Source organism: Huiozyma naganishii, chromosome 7 (genome assembly GCF_000348985.1).
Source record: "Huiozyma naganishii CBS 8797 chromosome 7, complete genome".
In the NCBI taxonomy this organism is placed as follows: domain Eukaryota; kingdom Fungi; phylum Ascomycota; class Saccharomycetes; order Saccharomycetales; family Saccharomycetaceae; genus Huiozyma; species Huiozyma naganishii.
The window spans coordinates 600,868-613,459 of NC_035928.1; the positions used below are offsets into that span (position 1 = coordinate 600,868).

At 50.7% G+C, this 12,592-nt stretch overlaps 9 protein-coding genes across 9 annotated transcripts; 7 read left to right on the forward strand and 2 right to left on the reverse strand.

Moving 5' to 3' along the window:
- Positions 1-66: 66 nt before the first annotated feature.
- Positions 67-1,893, forward strand: KNAG0G02680 (uncharacterized protein; the record flags this gene model as incomplete). The annotated part of the gene is made up of 1 exon (XM_022609145.1): positions 67-1,893. One exon carries the CDS (start codon positions 67-69, stop codon positions 1,891-1,893), a length of 1,827 nt encoding a protein of 608 aa, XP_022465570.1.
- A 280-nt stretch (positions 1,894-2,173) lies between these two features.
- Positions 2,174-4,483, reverse strand: TRE2 (putative zinc metalloprotease; the record flags this gene model as incomplete). The annotated part of the gene is made up of 1 exon (XM_022609146.1): positions 2,174-4,483. One exon carries the CDS (start codon positions 4,481-4,483, stop codon positions 2,174-2,176), a length of 2,310 nt encoding a protein of 769 aa, XP_022465571.1.
- Positions 4,484-4,624: 141 nt separating this feature from the next.
- CDC31 (centrin) lies at positions 4,625-5,122 on the forward strand (the record flags this gene model as incomplete). The annotated part of the gene is made up of 1 exon (XM_022609147.1): positions 4,625-5,122. The coding sequence occupies one exon, from the start codon at positions 4,625-4,627 to the stop codon at positions 5,120-5,122; it is 498 nt and encodes a 165-aa protein (XP_022465572.1).
- Positions 5,123-5,188: 66 nt separating this feature from the next.
- Positions 5,189-5,821, forward strand: HNT3 (DNA 5'-adenosine monophosphate hydrolase; the record flags this gene model as incomplete). The annotated part of the gene is made up of 1 exon (XM_022609148.1): positions 5,189-5,821. One exon carries the CDS (start codon positions 5,189-5,191, stop codon positions 5,819-5,821), a length of 633 nt encoding a protein of 210 aa, XP_022465573.1.
- Positions 5,822-5,890: 69 nt separating this feature from the next.
- On the reverse strand, positions 5,891-7,225 carry RPT4 (proteasome regulatory particle base subunit RPT4; the record flags this gene model as incomplete). Its single annotated transcript, XM_022609149.1, has 1 exon — positions 5,891-7,225. The coding sequence occupies one exon, from the start codon at positions 7,223-7,225 to the stop codon at positions 5,891-5,893; it is 1,335 nt and encodes a 444-aa protein (XP_022465574.1).
- A 201-nt stretch (positions 7,226-7,426) lies between these two features.
- GCD1 (translation initiation factor eIF2B subunit gamma) lies at positions 7,427-9,100 on the forward strand (the record flags this gene model as incomplete). Its single annotated transcript, XM_022609150.1, has 1 exon — positions 7,427-9,100. One exon carries the CDS (start codon positions 7,427-7,429, stop codon positions 9,098-9,100), a length of 1,674 nt encoding a protein of 557 aa, XP_022465575.1.
- A 214-nt stretch (positions 9,101-9,314) lies between these two features.
- GPN2 (GTPase GPN2) lies at positions 9,315-10,361 on the forward strand (the record flags this gene model as incomplete). The annotated part of the gene is made up of 1 exon (XM_022609151.1): positions 9,315-10,361. The coding sequence occupies one exon, from the start codon at positions 9,315-9,317 to the stop codon at positions 10,359-10,361; it is 1,047 nt and encodes a 348-aa protein (XP_022465576.1).
- A 342-nt stretch (positions 10,362-10,703) lies between these two features.
- DSE3 (Dse3p) lies at positions 10,704-11,927 on the forward strand (the record flags this gene model as incomplete). Its single annotated transcript, XM_022609153.1, has 1 exon — positions 10,704-11,927. The coding sequence occupies one exon, from the start codon at positions 10,704-10,706 to the stop codon at positions 11,925-11,927; it is 1,224 nt and encodes a 407-aa protein (XP_022465577.1).
- A 189-nt stretch (positions 11,928-12,116) lies between these two features.
- On the forward strand, positions 12,117-12,443 carry RBL2 (Rbl2p; the record flags this gene model as incomplete). Its single annotated transcript, XM_022609154.1, has 1 exon — positions 12,117-12,443. The coding sequence occupies one exon, from the start codon at positions 12,117-12,119 to the stop codon at positions 12,441-12,443; it is 327 nt and encodes a 108-aa protein (XP_022465578.1).
- Positions 12,444-12,592: the final 149 nt, after the last annotated feature.

The window sequence follows — 12,592 nt, forward strand, 5'->3', positions numbered from 1 at the left end:
GTCTTAGTGATGGTCACTGCGATGAGCAGCTTGTGATAGTTGCTGTGTCCGCGGGTGTGTCGAGCAATGCTTCAGCGTGGGTTTCACAATGCTAACAATGTGCAGGCTGCTGCGTTGGCGCAACAGCAGCAGGGAAGGGTGCGCGTGAGGGTGCAGAACTGGACGAATGCGTCGCTGCAGGACTTGCTGAACTTCCTCAGTAGGAACGCTAGAGTGGCCATACAGGACGCTCAAGTGGAAGGTGCCCTTGCGGTAGGGTATGTTGGTTCGAGGGAGCAGGCTGATGCGCTGAGGAAGTGGAACGGTGTCAGATTTGCCGGGGATAACCTCAAGATAGAGATTGTCGATACCGGTTCTGGTAACGCGGGGACTAGCAACACGGTGCAGTTTCTCAGGTCAGTGTTGGTGCGTAGGTACAACAGCGAGAACAGAATGTTGGATTTGGGCGGTGTCGTGAACGACCAGGAGGTAGCTCAGTCAGGAATGTTCTCGAACGTCGCAAGGCAGTCGAAGTTGCTGCCAGCACTGCTTAAAGTGGCCTCCAGGGAAGCACAATTCATCGTGCTCAGCGTCAACCTTGCAGACAATAACCTCAGGGACACAGCACAGATTGCAGACCTGTGGCAGGTGTTCCCCCTGCTTCAGAACTTGTGTCTTGCAAACAACTCGTTGAGCAGGTTCCAACTGCTATCCTCTTGGAGAAACAAGTTCACAAACTTAAAGGAATTGCTCATGGTGAATAACCCGTTGGCGAAGGACCCAAACTACAAGAGTGAGATGCTCATGTTGTTCCCGAAACTGGTAGTCCTAGATAACGTTATCGTAAGAGACGAGACGAAATTGAAGTCTGTTTACTCGTTCCCAGCGGCAAAACAACCTTTCTTCTGCGAAAGCACAGACCTGACTCAGCTCTCAACAGATTTCTTATCATACTTCCTCAACCTTTGGGATAACAACCGAGAGCAATTGCTCGGGATGTACTCGCCACAGTCGCAGTTCAGCGTCTCAGTGGACACGTCGATCCCACCATCCACGGTAGACGGAGCAGACCAAAACCCATCGTTTGGGTATTACCTGCCCGTCTCGCGCAATTGCACAAAGGTATCCACGCCCAAATTGCTCCAGGAGAGACTGTCCATCGGGTTTGAGGCCATTGGCGCAGCGTTCCAATCGATACCTAAGACCAAACACTCACTGCTGGAGTCCCCAACTGACTACTCGATGGAGGTACTTGCCTTCCCGCAGGTCAGCGGGTTCACAGTTACTCTACATGGGGAATTCCAGGAGACAGATAAACCACTCGCTGACACAATCAACAAACAGGTGAACAAGAAAAGTTACGTCGGCAGGAACAAGAAGTACGGGAACAACACAACCAATAAACGACTGTCCAAGAAAAGCTTCGACAGAACATGGGTCATAATCCCGGTAAACAACTCCATGGTCATCGCATCAGACCTACTAAGCATTAGAGCATACGTTAACCCATCTTGGAAACCGGACGTAGCTCTTCCCACAGGACCGCAATCACTGGCCCAACCCCCGGTACAGGCGGGAGCAGCAGCAGCGACTGTCCCCATGCCAGCAGCAATACCTACTGTAACACAACCTATAGGCGCGGGACCACAGCAGGGAGCAACCCCAATACCGGGACCACCACTGGGTCCTGCTGGCGTGCCACAATTGGCACCAACATTGCAGTTACCCAGTGATGTTCAAAGCAAACTGAATCCAGTGCAATTGGAACTGTTGAATAAATTGCATCTGGAAACGAAACTGAACGCGGAATACACTTACATGTTGGCAGATCAAAGCGGATGGGATTACCAACTTGCATCGACCACTTTCCAACAAAGTATCCCAAACTTGCCCCAGAATGCCTTCGTGTTATAGACAGTTTGAAAGACTAACTCCAAGATCCCCATGTCAAGAAAGAACATATATATCCTCTTGACCAGTTCGTCTTGTAGTTCAACCGCCCCTCTCACCAACGTTGTTACCGTATAATGGTTTTGATAAATATGTGTAATTGTATGAGTATATTATGTATTAATGGTTGTATGAGCGAATATTCAAAGCTTTATGAAGTTTGGCTTCCCTGACAAATCATACTCGTCAAGAATAAGGATGTGGGACACAACCAAGTACCCTCCACCCTTGGCCACAGCACACACTAATGTCGGATGTTCCGGGAGTCCTTCGTGATGGAGTGTTCAGCCTCGTTCAAAATCTTGGTGACTACGTCGATCTGTTTTTGCACCAACGCCCAATGCTCGTTCCAAATTGCGTCTCTGATCCCGGGGAACACCCAGGGATATTCAGCCGGTGACAACTCGTCACTGATACACAGCGGTGGACCGAACAAAACGTTCTTGTAAAACTTTCGGAACGGGAGCCCATCGTTGTAGGAGAGTTTCCTCCCTATATCGCTCAGTTTTACGTTCCAATCGAGCCGGCGTGATGTCACAGAGAAGGGTTCCACACCGCCACTAACATCGTCTTTCCAAGCTTCGACAAACTTGAAGAAGTGCTGCGCCAATTTTTTCCACTGGAGTAAGCTTCTCACTATCCCAGCCACTTTGAAATGATGCTCGTTTTTGTACTTTTGGTCAAATGCAATGGTCGCACTGCTCAGGATCTCGGCTAATCTCCGCAAGTCAAAAGGGATCACGGGATTGTCCACAAGCTGTAGCGTCGTTCCGAGAACGTAAGAGATCAAATCTGATAGATCTTTTTGCACCGCCGCATCTTGTAATTGATCCTGCACGCGGTCAAAAGTGTCCCAAACGGTGTCGATGGGGAATTTCCGTCGCCTTGTACCTGGAGATGCAAGCACGGATACGGGCACACCATTCGCCATGAACGGTGTCCAGTCCCCGTATTGGTTCACCATAGTGGTATTTACGTTCAAAGTTGTTTCTTGCTCCGCGAAAACGCTGTGTAATAGTGGTGAACATTGAACTTCAATCTCTTTACCGAGACCCAATTGGCTAATGTCGATGAAGCTGTATACGTTTTCCGTTATTGATAGGGATTCCAACTCCATTTGTTCCGTGGCGCCGATATGGTTAAACTCTGTACCGCCGTACGAGATGAAGTAGATGGACCGTAACGGCTGCCAGTTGAACCTATATCTCATCATTTGCAACAGTTCTACTACATTGAGCAACAGGGCAGTTCCAAAGTTTGGGTACAATGCTCCAGGGTACAGTGAGTTTCTTGCCGCAGCAATAATAATTGCCTTCTCGTTCTGTTCGGAACCCTCCATCTTCCCAACAACGTTTGTAATCTGCTGTCTGGATTTCAAGACAGTCTCCACTTTCATATGAACTTTCAAATCATCAGTGATGCCACTGTACAGTCCGTTATCAAAATGGACCCCTGACTCTTTTATCTCTGAGAGCAATAGGGCGCCCTGATGTGCAGATAATGGCAGTACGGGTATCTTTGGTAGTAGCATCGATCGATCTACAGATATTGTGTGAACGTTGCTGCTTGCCCAACTGGGGGAAAGCGCGTCCCCTGTCCCAAACTGAGTGATCCCCAACGATGACTGTTTGATGTAGTCTTGCCCCGATTCCGAGTCCGCCGGTATGAAAATGATCCCCTTTGCATTAAACTGTTCCGCCATAAACAACTGCTGTGATATGGGGATCTCTGGGATATCCGATTCGTGTAGTACTACGACAAAGTCGTCCTCCAAGAGGAACGCCTTGGTCAATCTTTCAAAGTCGTGCTCTGTACCTTTGGACCCGTATACAATATTGATGATGCTCAAATTCCCGTCTCTTGTCAATGGGTTAAAATTCAACTCATCCAGGTCGAACTCTAGTATTAGTTGATCGTCTCTGTACAAAGCGAGTTGCGAGTTGTTAGTTGGGTAATTACAGTATCCCTTGAACAGTTCCTGTCGTACGGAGTCAAGTCCAGTGTTCCTCATTGAGTCAGTAATAAATTTGGAAACGTATGAGTCCCCCCTGGTACCGGACCTGTGTCCCACAGATGCCAAGTAATGCAAATCCGTCTCCAGTTTGTTCAGATCGGTCTGTTGCGCGGCGTATTCGATCAGCTGGGACCTCTCCATGAACACAACACCGTTGCTGTAGCTCATAATAAACCCACTCCTCCAGATAGTCCATGTGATGACTGATATCGTCAGAACGTACAGCAGCCGCCTGAGAAGCATCGGATTACCGAACTTGCTGAGGTAAAATTCCAGATGCAAGTCCAGTGACTTCTGTAACTTGTTCAAAGGAGCCACAATGTGGTCCCGCACTGGTACAATCACTTTGCTTTGAATCTCACCCCCGATCCGGTGCAAGAAAGTCTCGTTAGTCACTCCCTGGAGGGGATCATCGGCCTCTAAAAAGTCCATCTCCTGTCGCGGAGGCGGCGGCGGCAGCAGTCCGCCCACCACCGCTACACCACCACGATCTTCGACACTTCTGCCGACCACACGGGCAGCATTGGTGCTCGAAGACATACCGACTCGTTGTCACCTTCAGTTCTCGTTGGTGGTCGTCACTTGGAACAGTTTCTGTTTAACCAGAAAAGTTTCAGTGCTGTTTAAGCGGTAACCTGTGTGGATCTTCAAGAGGTGGGGGGACTCAATTGAACCGCACCGATGAGCCACAGCAGACCGCAGGAGACACGTGTTGGGAGCGGTGTGTCCGGGAATGACACGCTTCTCGCGGAGCAGAAGCAGGAGATTTACGAGGCGTTCAACCTGTTCGACATGAACAACGATGGGTTCCTGGATTACCACGAGTTGAAGGTGGCGCTGCGGGCGCTCGGGTTCACGATGGATACACAGGCGGTACTGAAGCTGATAGAGAAGTACTCTGCGCGAGATGACCGTCTCATCTCGTACGAGGACTTCTTCGTGGTCGCTGGTGGGATGATCGTCGAGCGGGACCCGATGGACGAGATCAAGAGGGCTTTCAGACTGTTCGACGAGGACGGTACGGGGAAGATCTCGCTGAAGAACCTGCGGAAGGTCGCGCAGGAGCTGGGAGAGAACCTGTCGGACCACGACCTGCGCGCAATGATCGACGAGTTCGACATGGACGGCGACGGGGAGATCAACGAGGAGGAGTTTATAGCTATTTGCACCGACAACTGATGCTCAGGGACCAGCACCAGCAGCATAGCAAACACAACACGCTACGTACGCTATATAGAGGAATATATGGCTTGGATGGACGCTTTGAACCGGTACCGCGAGCACCCGGAACGGTACGTTGCCCACGGCGACGGTGATGATGACCTGCCCGTGCTGTACTTCGACAGCGACGCTGTTGTCCTGAGGGACATGTTCCCCAAGGCCACGGTTCACTTACTGGTGATCCCGCGCCCTGCAGAGATCACGTTTAGACACCCTGCGGTGGCTCTGACACGGGAGGTCCAGGACACTATACAACTCGCGATCCAATGGGCAAAGAACTACACCTTTGCGCAGTTCGTGGACCAGTTCCCAGAGAGTCTCAGCTCGTACGACTTACAGAAGTTCATCACCGAGTTCGTGCTTGTAGGGGTGCACAGCGTGCCCTCCATGTCGAACATGCACGTCCACGTCATCTCAAGGGACTTCCATTCGCCGTCGTTGAAGCACAAGAAGCACTACAACTCCTTCAACACGGCGTTCTTTGTCCCCTGGGATCAGCTACCCTTAGAGTCACCCCCAGACAAGACACAGGCGGAATTGACCATCAAGAACACACCACTGAAGTGCTCGTACTGTCGCAGAGACTTCAGGAACAAGTTTAAAGCTCTAAAGGAGCATCTCGACGAGGAGTTCCACAATCACTTCAACAAGTCATGAGAGAGAGGCAGCTGAGAAGATTATACAGTAGGCTATGTAACAGTATGTACCTGGGTCTGTGCGCATAGATCATAACTTCTGGTACTCGATTGTACCTTCCAGTTTCTTCGTCTCGGAGACCTTCCGGACAGCCTTCATCATGTCCTCTGGGATTATATGGTCTCTGTCGTCTCTGATGGCGAAGAACCCAGCTTCAGTAACACAGTTCCTGATATCGGCACCGTTGAACCCGTCGCTCATCTTAACCGCGGCGTCAAAGTCGAACTCACCGTGTTTCTTGACGTTGGCCGTGTGAATCTTGAAGATCTCCAACCTGCCGGCCTCGTTGGGCAAGTTGATCTCGATCTTCCTGTCCAGTCTCCCAGGTCTCAGCAGTGCAGGGTCAAGAGTGTCCGGTCTGTTCGTAGCCATGATGATCTTTGTTTGGCCCAAGTTGTCGAACCCATCCATCTGCGATAGCAACTCCATCAGAGTTCTTTGGATTTCACGATCCGCAGAGGTACCCTCGCTAAATCTTCTCCCACCGATGGCGTCGATCTCGTCCATGAAGATGATACAAGGTTCGTGCTCCTTAGCGTACGCAAACATCTCTCTGATGATTCTAGCGGATTCACCGATGTACTTGTCAACGATTCCAGACGCTGGCGAGAAAATGAAATTGGCCCCAATGGTCGCGGCAACGGCCTTCGCAAGAAGCGTTTTACCTGTACCGGGGGGACCGTACAAAAGCACACCCTTGGGCGGTTTGATCCCAATTCTTTGGAAAATCTCCGGGTTCTTCAACGGCAGCTCAATGACCTCTCTCAACTCGCGGATTTGCTCAGTCAACCCACCGATCCCGTCAAAGGTTATCTCCCCCTGTTCAAACGAGGTCATGTTGTACACGAGCGGGTCCGTCTCCCTTGGAAGAATCCGCATGATCGTCAAAGTCGTGATATCCAGCGTCACTCTGACACCTTTCTTCAACTTCGTCCTGTCGACGGAGTTCCTCACCCCGACAATGTACCTGGGGCCGGAACTCGCCTTCACGATGTACTTCTCCGTGGACAGCTCCTTCATGACCTCCCCTATCAGCTGCCCAATGCTCTGCAGCGCCTTGATATCCGTCTCCGTCTTGTTGTAGTCCTTCTCCAGATCGCGGATATTCTGGCGACGGCTCTTCAACTGGTCGTCGTACCTCCTGTGCTCCATCAGCTTCTTCTTCAATTGGCTCAGCGCTTTGTTCCTCGCCTCCTGCACAGGGTCTGGCGGCGGCGCAGCGGCAGCGGCAGCCTCAAGGTCGGCCGCCGCTCCACCAGCACTCGCAGCATCCTGCCCCCGCTGCTCGCTCTCACGGCCCGCAGCGGGCTCTCCCTGATCGTCCCCGCCCAACGCATTCAGTAGTGGGTCCTGTTCCTCGCTCATCGTCCGTTATAGCACCAGTTCTCGAGCGTTTCCGGTCGTTCTCACCGTCCCACCCTCAGACCTTCAAAGGTGGCAAACTCTGCTTATATTCAAATTGAATTAAATTTTATACTTCTAAATCGTCGAGACTTCGATGACTTGACGTCCGACTGGAGTGCAACGTGGACCAAGTGTTGCGTGCGCTGCGAGGGTCTGTTGGGAATGCAATTGCAGGCATTTATATTCTGCGGTGAAGGTGAGAGGCTGGAGCCGTTTAGTGTGCTGCGCGGCGGGGATGCTGCCGCGGCCGGGTCCAGTGCTGGGGACGGTGTAGATTCGCAGCAGGTGCGGTTGCCCAAGGCTCTGCTTCCTATTGCGAACAGGCCAATGCTTGAGTATGTGATTGACTGGTGTGACCAGGGTGATTTTAGCGAGATCAATGTGGTGGCCCCCGCTGGGGAGCTCATTGAGACAATTCAGCAGCGGCTGGCCGAGTTTTTGAAGCTGCGGCAACAACAGTTTGGGATGATCAAGCAGGGGCTATCGTTGAACATCCACAGCCACTACTCGCAGGAGTGGAAACAGATCAATTTCATTCCATCGGAGTATGCGTCCCTTGGGGAGTGTCTACAGCACGATCTGTTGCCGCGGATTGTTTCCGACTTCGTGCTCTTGCCCTGTGATTTTATCACGGATGTGCCGCCACAGATTATGGTCAACCAGTTCCAGAACAGGGACGACGAGAACCTCGCCATGGCCGTATACTACAAGAACGCAACAGACCCGCCTCCATTCGATAAGAAGCAAGTACCACCGACAGATTATACCTTGTACAGCACCAACGAGGACTCGAACAAACAGCCCGTGCTTCTTGATGTGTACACGAGTAACAACGTCCATAGGACCAAATACTTGCAAGTTCGCTCGCATCTTTTGTGGAAATACCCAAACACTACGGTCTCGAAGAGATTACTCAACGCGTCGATCTACTTCTGCTCCGTGGAATTGTGTACTCTGCTGATGAAGCAGGGGAAGCAAAGAAGGGAGAGTAACAACGCACACCACAGCGAGGCGGAGAGTGTTCACACGGAGGACGATGACGAGGGCGAGGACAACAACAATAGGAATGAACCGGGGAGTAACAACAGCACTGCGATCTACCCTTCGTACTTCAAGCATAACAAAAACACCATGGTCCCAGACCCAATCTCGATGAAATCCTCCTTGGAGAAACTGTTCAGGGACTTGGCGCGGAGATCCTGGAAACATGTGACACCGGCAAGGGAAACCGTCGGTGTGTTCGTCCTCTCGCAACCAGACCTGACCACTTTCGTCCGTGCGAACAACTTGTCCACATACATGGACGCGAACAGATTCATCCTCAAGATCAAGTCGATGACAAGAAACCTGATGACTTCATCTTCTGCGATCGGCGCGGACGCGCTCGTGGACCCAAGCTGTCGCCTGGGGGAGAAGACCTCGATCAAACTGTCCGCGCTGCGCAACGCAGTACAAGTCGGGAACAAGTGCCGTATCTCAGGATCTGTCCTCTCTGAGGGCGCCGTCGTCGAGGACGAGTGTATCCTGGATAACGTGATCCTGGGACCGTATGCCCGCGTGGGCAAGAAGTCCAAACTGACCAACTGCTACGTCGAGGGCGGTTTCATCGTCGAGGAAAAGAGCATGTACAAGGGGGAGACTCTGGTTGTATACGGCGGGGAGGACACAGAGGATTACGAGAGCACATTCGTGGGCTCGGACACGGAGAGTGCGCACCTGAGCAGCGACGCTATCTACAGCAGTGGCGACTCATCCCAGGGCGACTCGGACGGGAACGAAGTCATGGCTTACGACGAGGAGGACGAGTTCGAGGACGACGGTCTCTTCGAAAGGTGAACGCCTTGGCCTAAACGCACATCCATAGATACAACTGTATGTAAACATCATGAACGTTAATCGTCTGATCAGTAGTGATAAAGAGGCGATGCTCATAATAAAGTGACTGAAAATTTTTTGGACGGCTGTGTACAGTGAAGAAGAACTCATCGGTACAAAGGTGTAGTGCTTGTATATAGGTCCTTACCCACCGCCAGTTCGCCATTGGATTAAAATGCCGTTTGCCCAGATTGTCATTGGACCTCCAGGTTCAGGGAAGTCGACGTACTGCCACGGTTGCTCGCAGTTTTTCAATGCGATCGGGAGGCACTCACAGATTGTAAATATGGACCCTGCAAACGACAGACTGCCCTATCCCTGTGCTGTGGACATCCGTGATTTTATCACTCTCGAGGAGATCATGCAGGAACAGTCGCTGGGCCCGAACGGTGGGCTCATGTACGCGTTGGAGTCCCTGGACCAGTCCATCGACCTGTTCATCTTGCAGATCAAAAACCTCGTCATGGAGGAGAGGGCGTACCTGGTGTTCGACTGCCCAGGGCAAGTCGAGCTGTTCACACACCACTCTGCGCTGTTCCACATATACAAGCGGCTGGAGAAGGAATTGGACCTACGATTCTGCGTCGTGAACTTGATAGACTGCTACTACATCACGTCCCCGTCACAGTATATCTCGATCCTCTTGCTGGCGCTACGGTCCATGCTGATGATGGATCTGCCTCAAGTAAACGTGTTTTCGAAGATCGATATGCTCAAGTCGTATGGCCCGCTGCCCTTCAAGCTGGACTACTACACAGATGTACAGGACTTGGATTATTTATTACCGCACGTCGAGGCAGAGGGGACAAGCGTGCTCGGGAAAAACTACAGTAAACTGACAGCGACAATCAGCGAGATGGTCTCTGATTTTAACCTTGTGTCTTTCGAAGTGCTCGCGGTCGATGACAAGGAGAGCATGATAAATTTGCAAAGTGTCGTTGATAAAGCGAACGGCTATATATTTGGGGCCTCAGAGGTGGGCGGTGACACTGTGTGGGCAGAGGCCACCAGGGAGGGTGCCCTGAGAGAGCACTACGACATTCAAGAACGGTGGATCGAAAACAAAGAAACGTACGACAAACAGGAGCCGGAGCGCAGGCAGCAGCTGCTCAAGGAAAAGGAACTGCAGGAAAAAGAGGTAAACGTCGATGAGGAGGACGACGAGTGGGAATCCGCACTCAAAGAATGGGAGGAGAAGCAGGGCGCCGACTACGTGCGCTGATTTACTCACCTGGCGCCCGCTCTCTTTTGTGTCACAAAATCGGCCAATTCTGGATATTTTTTATTTTTTTGGCTGGTCAAAATTTTGAGAACCCAGCGCTTTCTGGACGGTAATAAACCAGCAATGACACGGCTGGGGTGGCTCTTCCCCCACTTGAAACGCGCCCCATTGCTCTGGAGAAGGCGATAGGTAAACATGCAAATTATTATGTACATTTACACACATTTATATATATATATCGGCATAGATCGGGTACGGGAGGAAAGCCCTGCAATTCTTCGAAGGTTTTCAGATACGGCTGTAATATTTCCATTGACGCCATCGACATAACGTAACTGAGCAATGCCTAGGAAATTTATAGGAGAGCGGATTGATCCCCTGGTGGATGCAGTACGACCAGCGTCGCTGACCCTCACCGCAGAAGATATTGACCGATTACCTGTCTTCCAAGACAATTATGAGGACACGGGTCTAAAGGGTAACAAAGAGGGGAAAAGGCTGTCGCGGAAATTTGGCGGGACGCTTCGGTTGAAGCAGAGATTGGAGTCTGTCCCAGAAATATTCCTCCACGATTTTAAGAGGAGAAGCCAGGAGCAGCGGCATTCGGTGCTCTCGACAATAGATGAAAAGACACGAGATCCGAGTCGGCCGATGCACGCAGCAAAATCTAACGGTGTAGCGGCCCATCCTCACAACAAGATACAGAGCAAGAGAGTGCTACAGAGAAGGCTGCCACCGAAGCAGCAATTACGTTCTGTATCGTCACAGCCAACGTCTCAGGTATTTGGTGGGTCCAATGTTCGAGTACTACAGGGATCGAATAAACCGAAGATAACAGTAACCGCGGTTCAGGATACTGAGGAAAATGAGGCAAAGTTCATGACTAATGTTGGGAAATGTGACAGTGAAATTCTGCTAGATGAAATCATATCCTACTATGGGGAACCCTCACAAACCAAGGGGAACTCGTCCTCGGTCCTGAACGCAGAACTGGAAAGAGTACTAGACCATGTCACAAAGATGGAAAACAGGAGGGCAATGGAAAATGATAGTGAGGCAAAACAATCCTCCAACGACAAACTGCTGGCACCGGGGAACAGTCCTAATAGTCAAAGGTACTCGTGGAGTTCATCTGGTGATGACTTCTCAGATGTTGCTAGCAAATTCTCGGCCACATCATCAGTGTATTCAGAAAGGGAGGAGACTGGCGAGGGGAAAAATACACTGTACCCCATTAGTTCCTGTTCTGTCAACGATTTAGAGATCAAGGACCTGATACCAGAAAAGAACCCCAGAACTGAGCATTCGGTAGAATTGGTCAAGCTGAGAAAAATCGTAGTTAAGGCACCAATTGCACATATGAACTATCCAGAGAGCGATATCGAAGAAGTTGCTGAAGAAGACGAATTTAACGACTCGTTGGCAAGAGCAACCCCAGTTTCAATGTACAAATTGCCCACTGCAATCACAGATTCCACGGAAACAATCCGTGTCTTGCAGCAAAAGATCGACAATATCACACTTTCCGAGGGGTCCACCTTAAGCAGCATGTTCACCACCCTGTGACACTCACGAGGGGTGTCTGAAACATGGTCTCACACAGCCAATGGGGGGATGGTTCCATGTCTTGGTCTTGACTTTAAATCTCTAAATAGCAATATCAAAATATCATGAACTTTACACGAACTGTAGTGGCCACTGGCCAAACAACTGCGCCCGTGAGAGAGTAGTATTGTTTCGAAGCATCGTTAAAGAATGGCGCCCACTCAACTGGAAATTAAGGTTAAGGCTCTGCAAAGATTGGTGAAGGAGCACTCTTACTACCAGCAGGAGCTAAAGGACCAGAAATCGCACGTGGATGCGATGCAGAAGGACCCTCAGGTGGATTCGTATGACTTGAAGAAACAGGTGGAGGTGTTACAGGATACTGAGAGGCTGCTGCCAACGCTGTACAAGAAGATCGGCGAGTTTAAGGAGAATTTGGAGCAGTACGTTGCCAGTTACGACGGGTCTGAGCCAACGGAAGAGGCAAAGCAAGCCACCACTAAAGCTACTGAGCTGTTGGCGTCGGTCAAAAACTAAGAAGAAACCGATCTCAACCACTCTGTGATATCCTATGTAGCTATATAAACATGTTGCTAAATATCTTGTAGCTACAATATAGAAGTTACCAAACACACTCCATTGAAGTTGCACAAGTCATCGAGAAGCGACAAAAAATCGCACTTCTC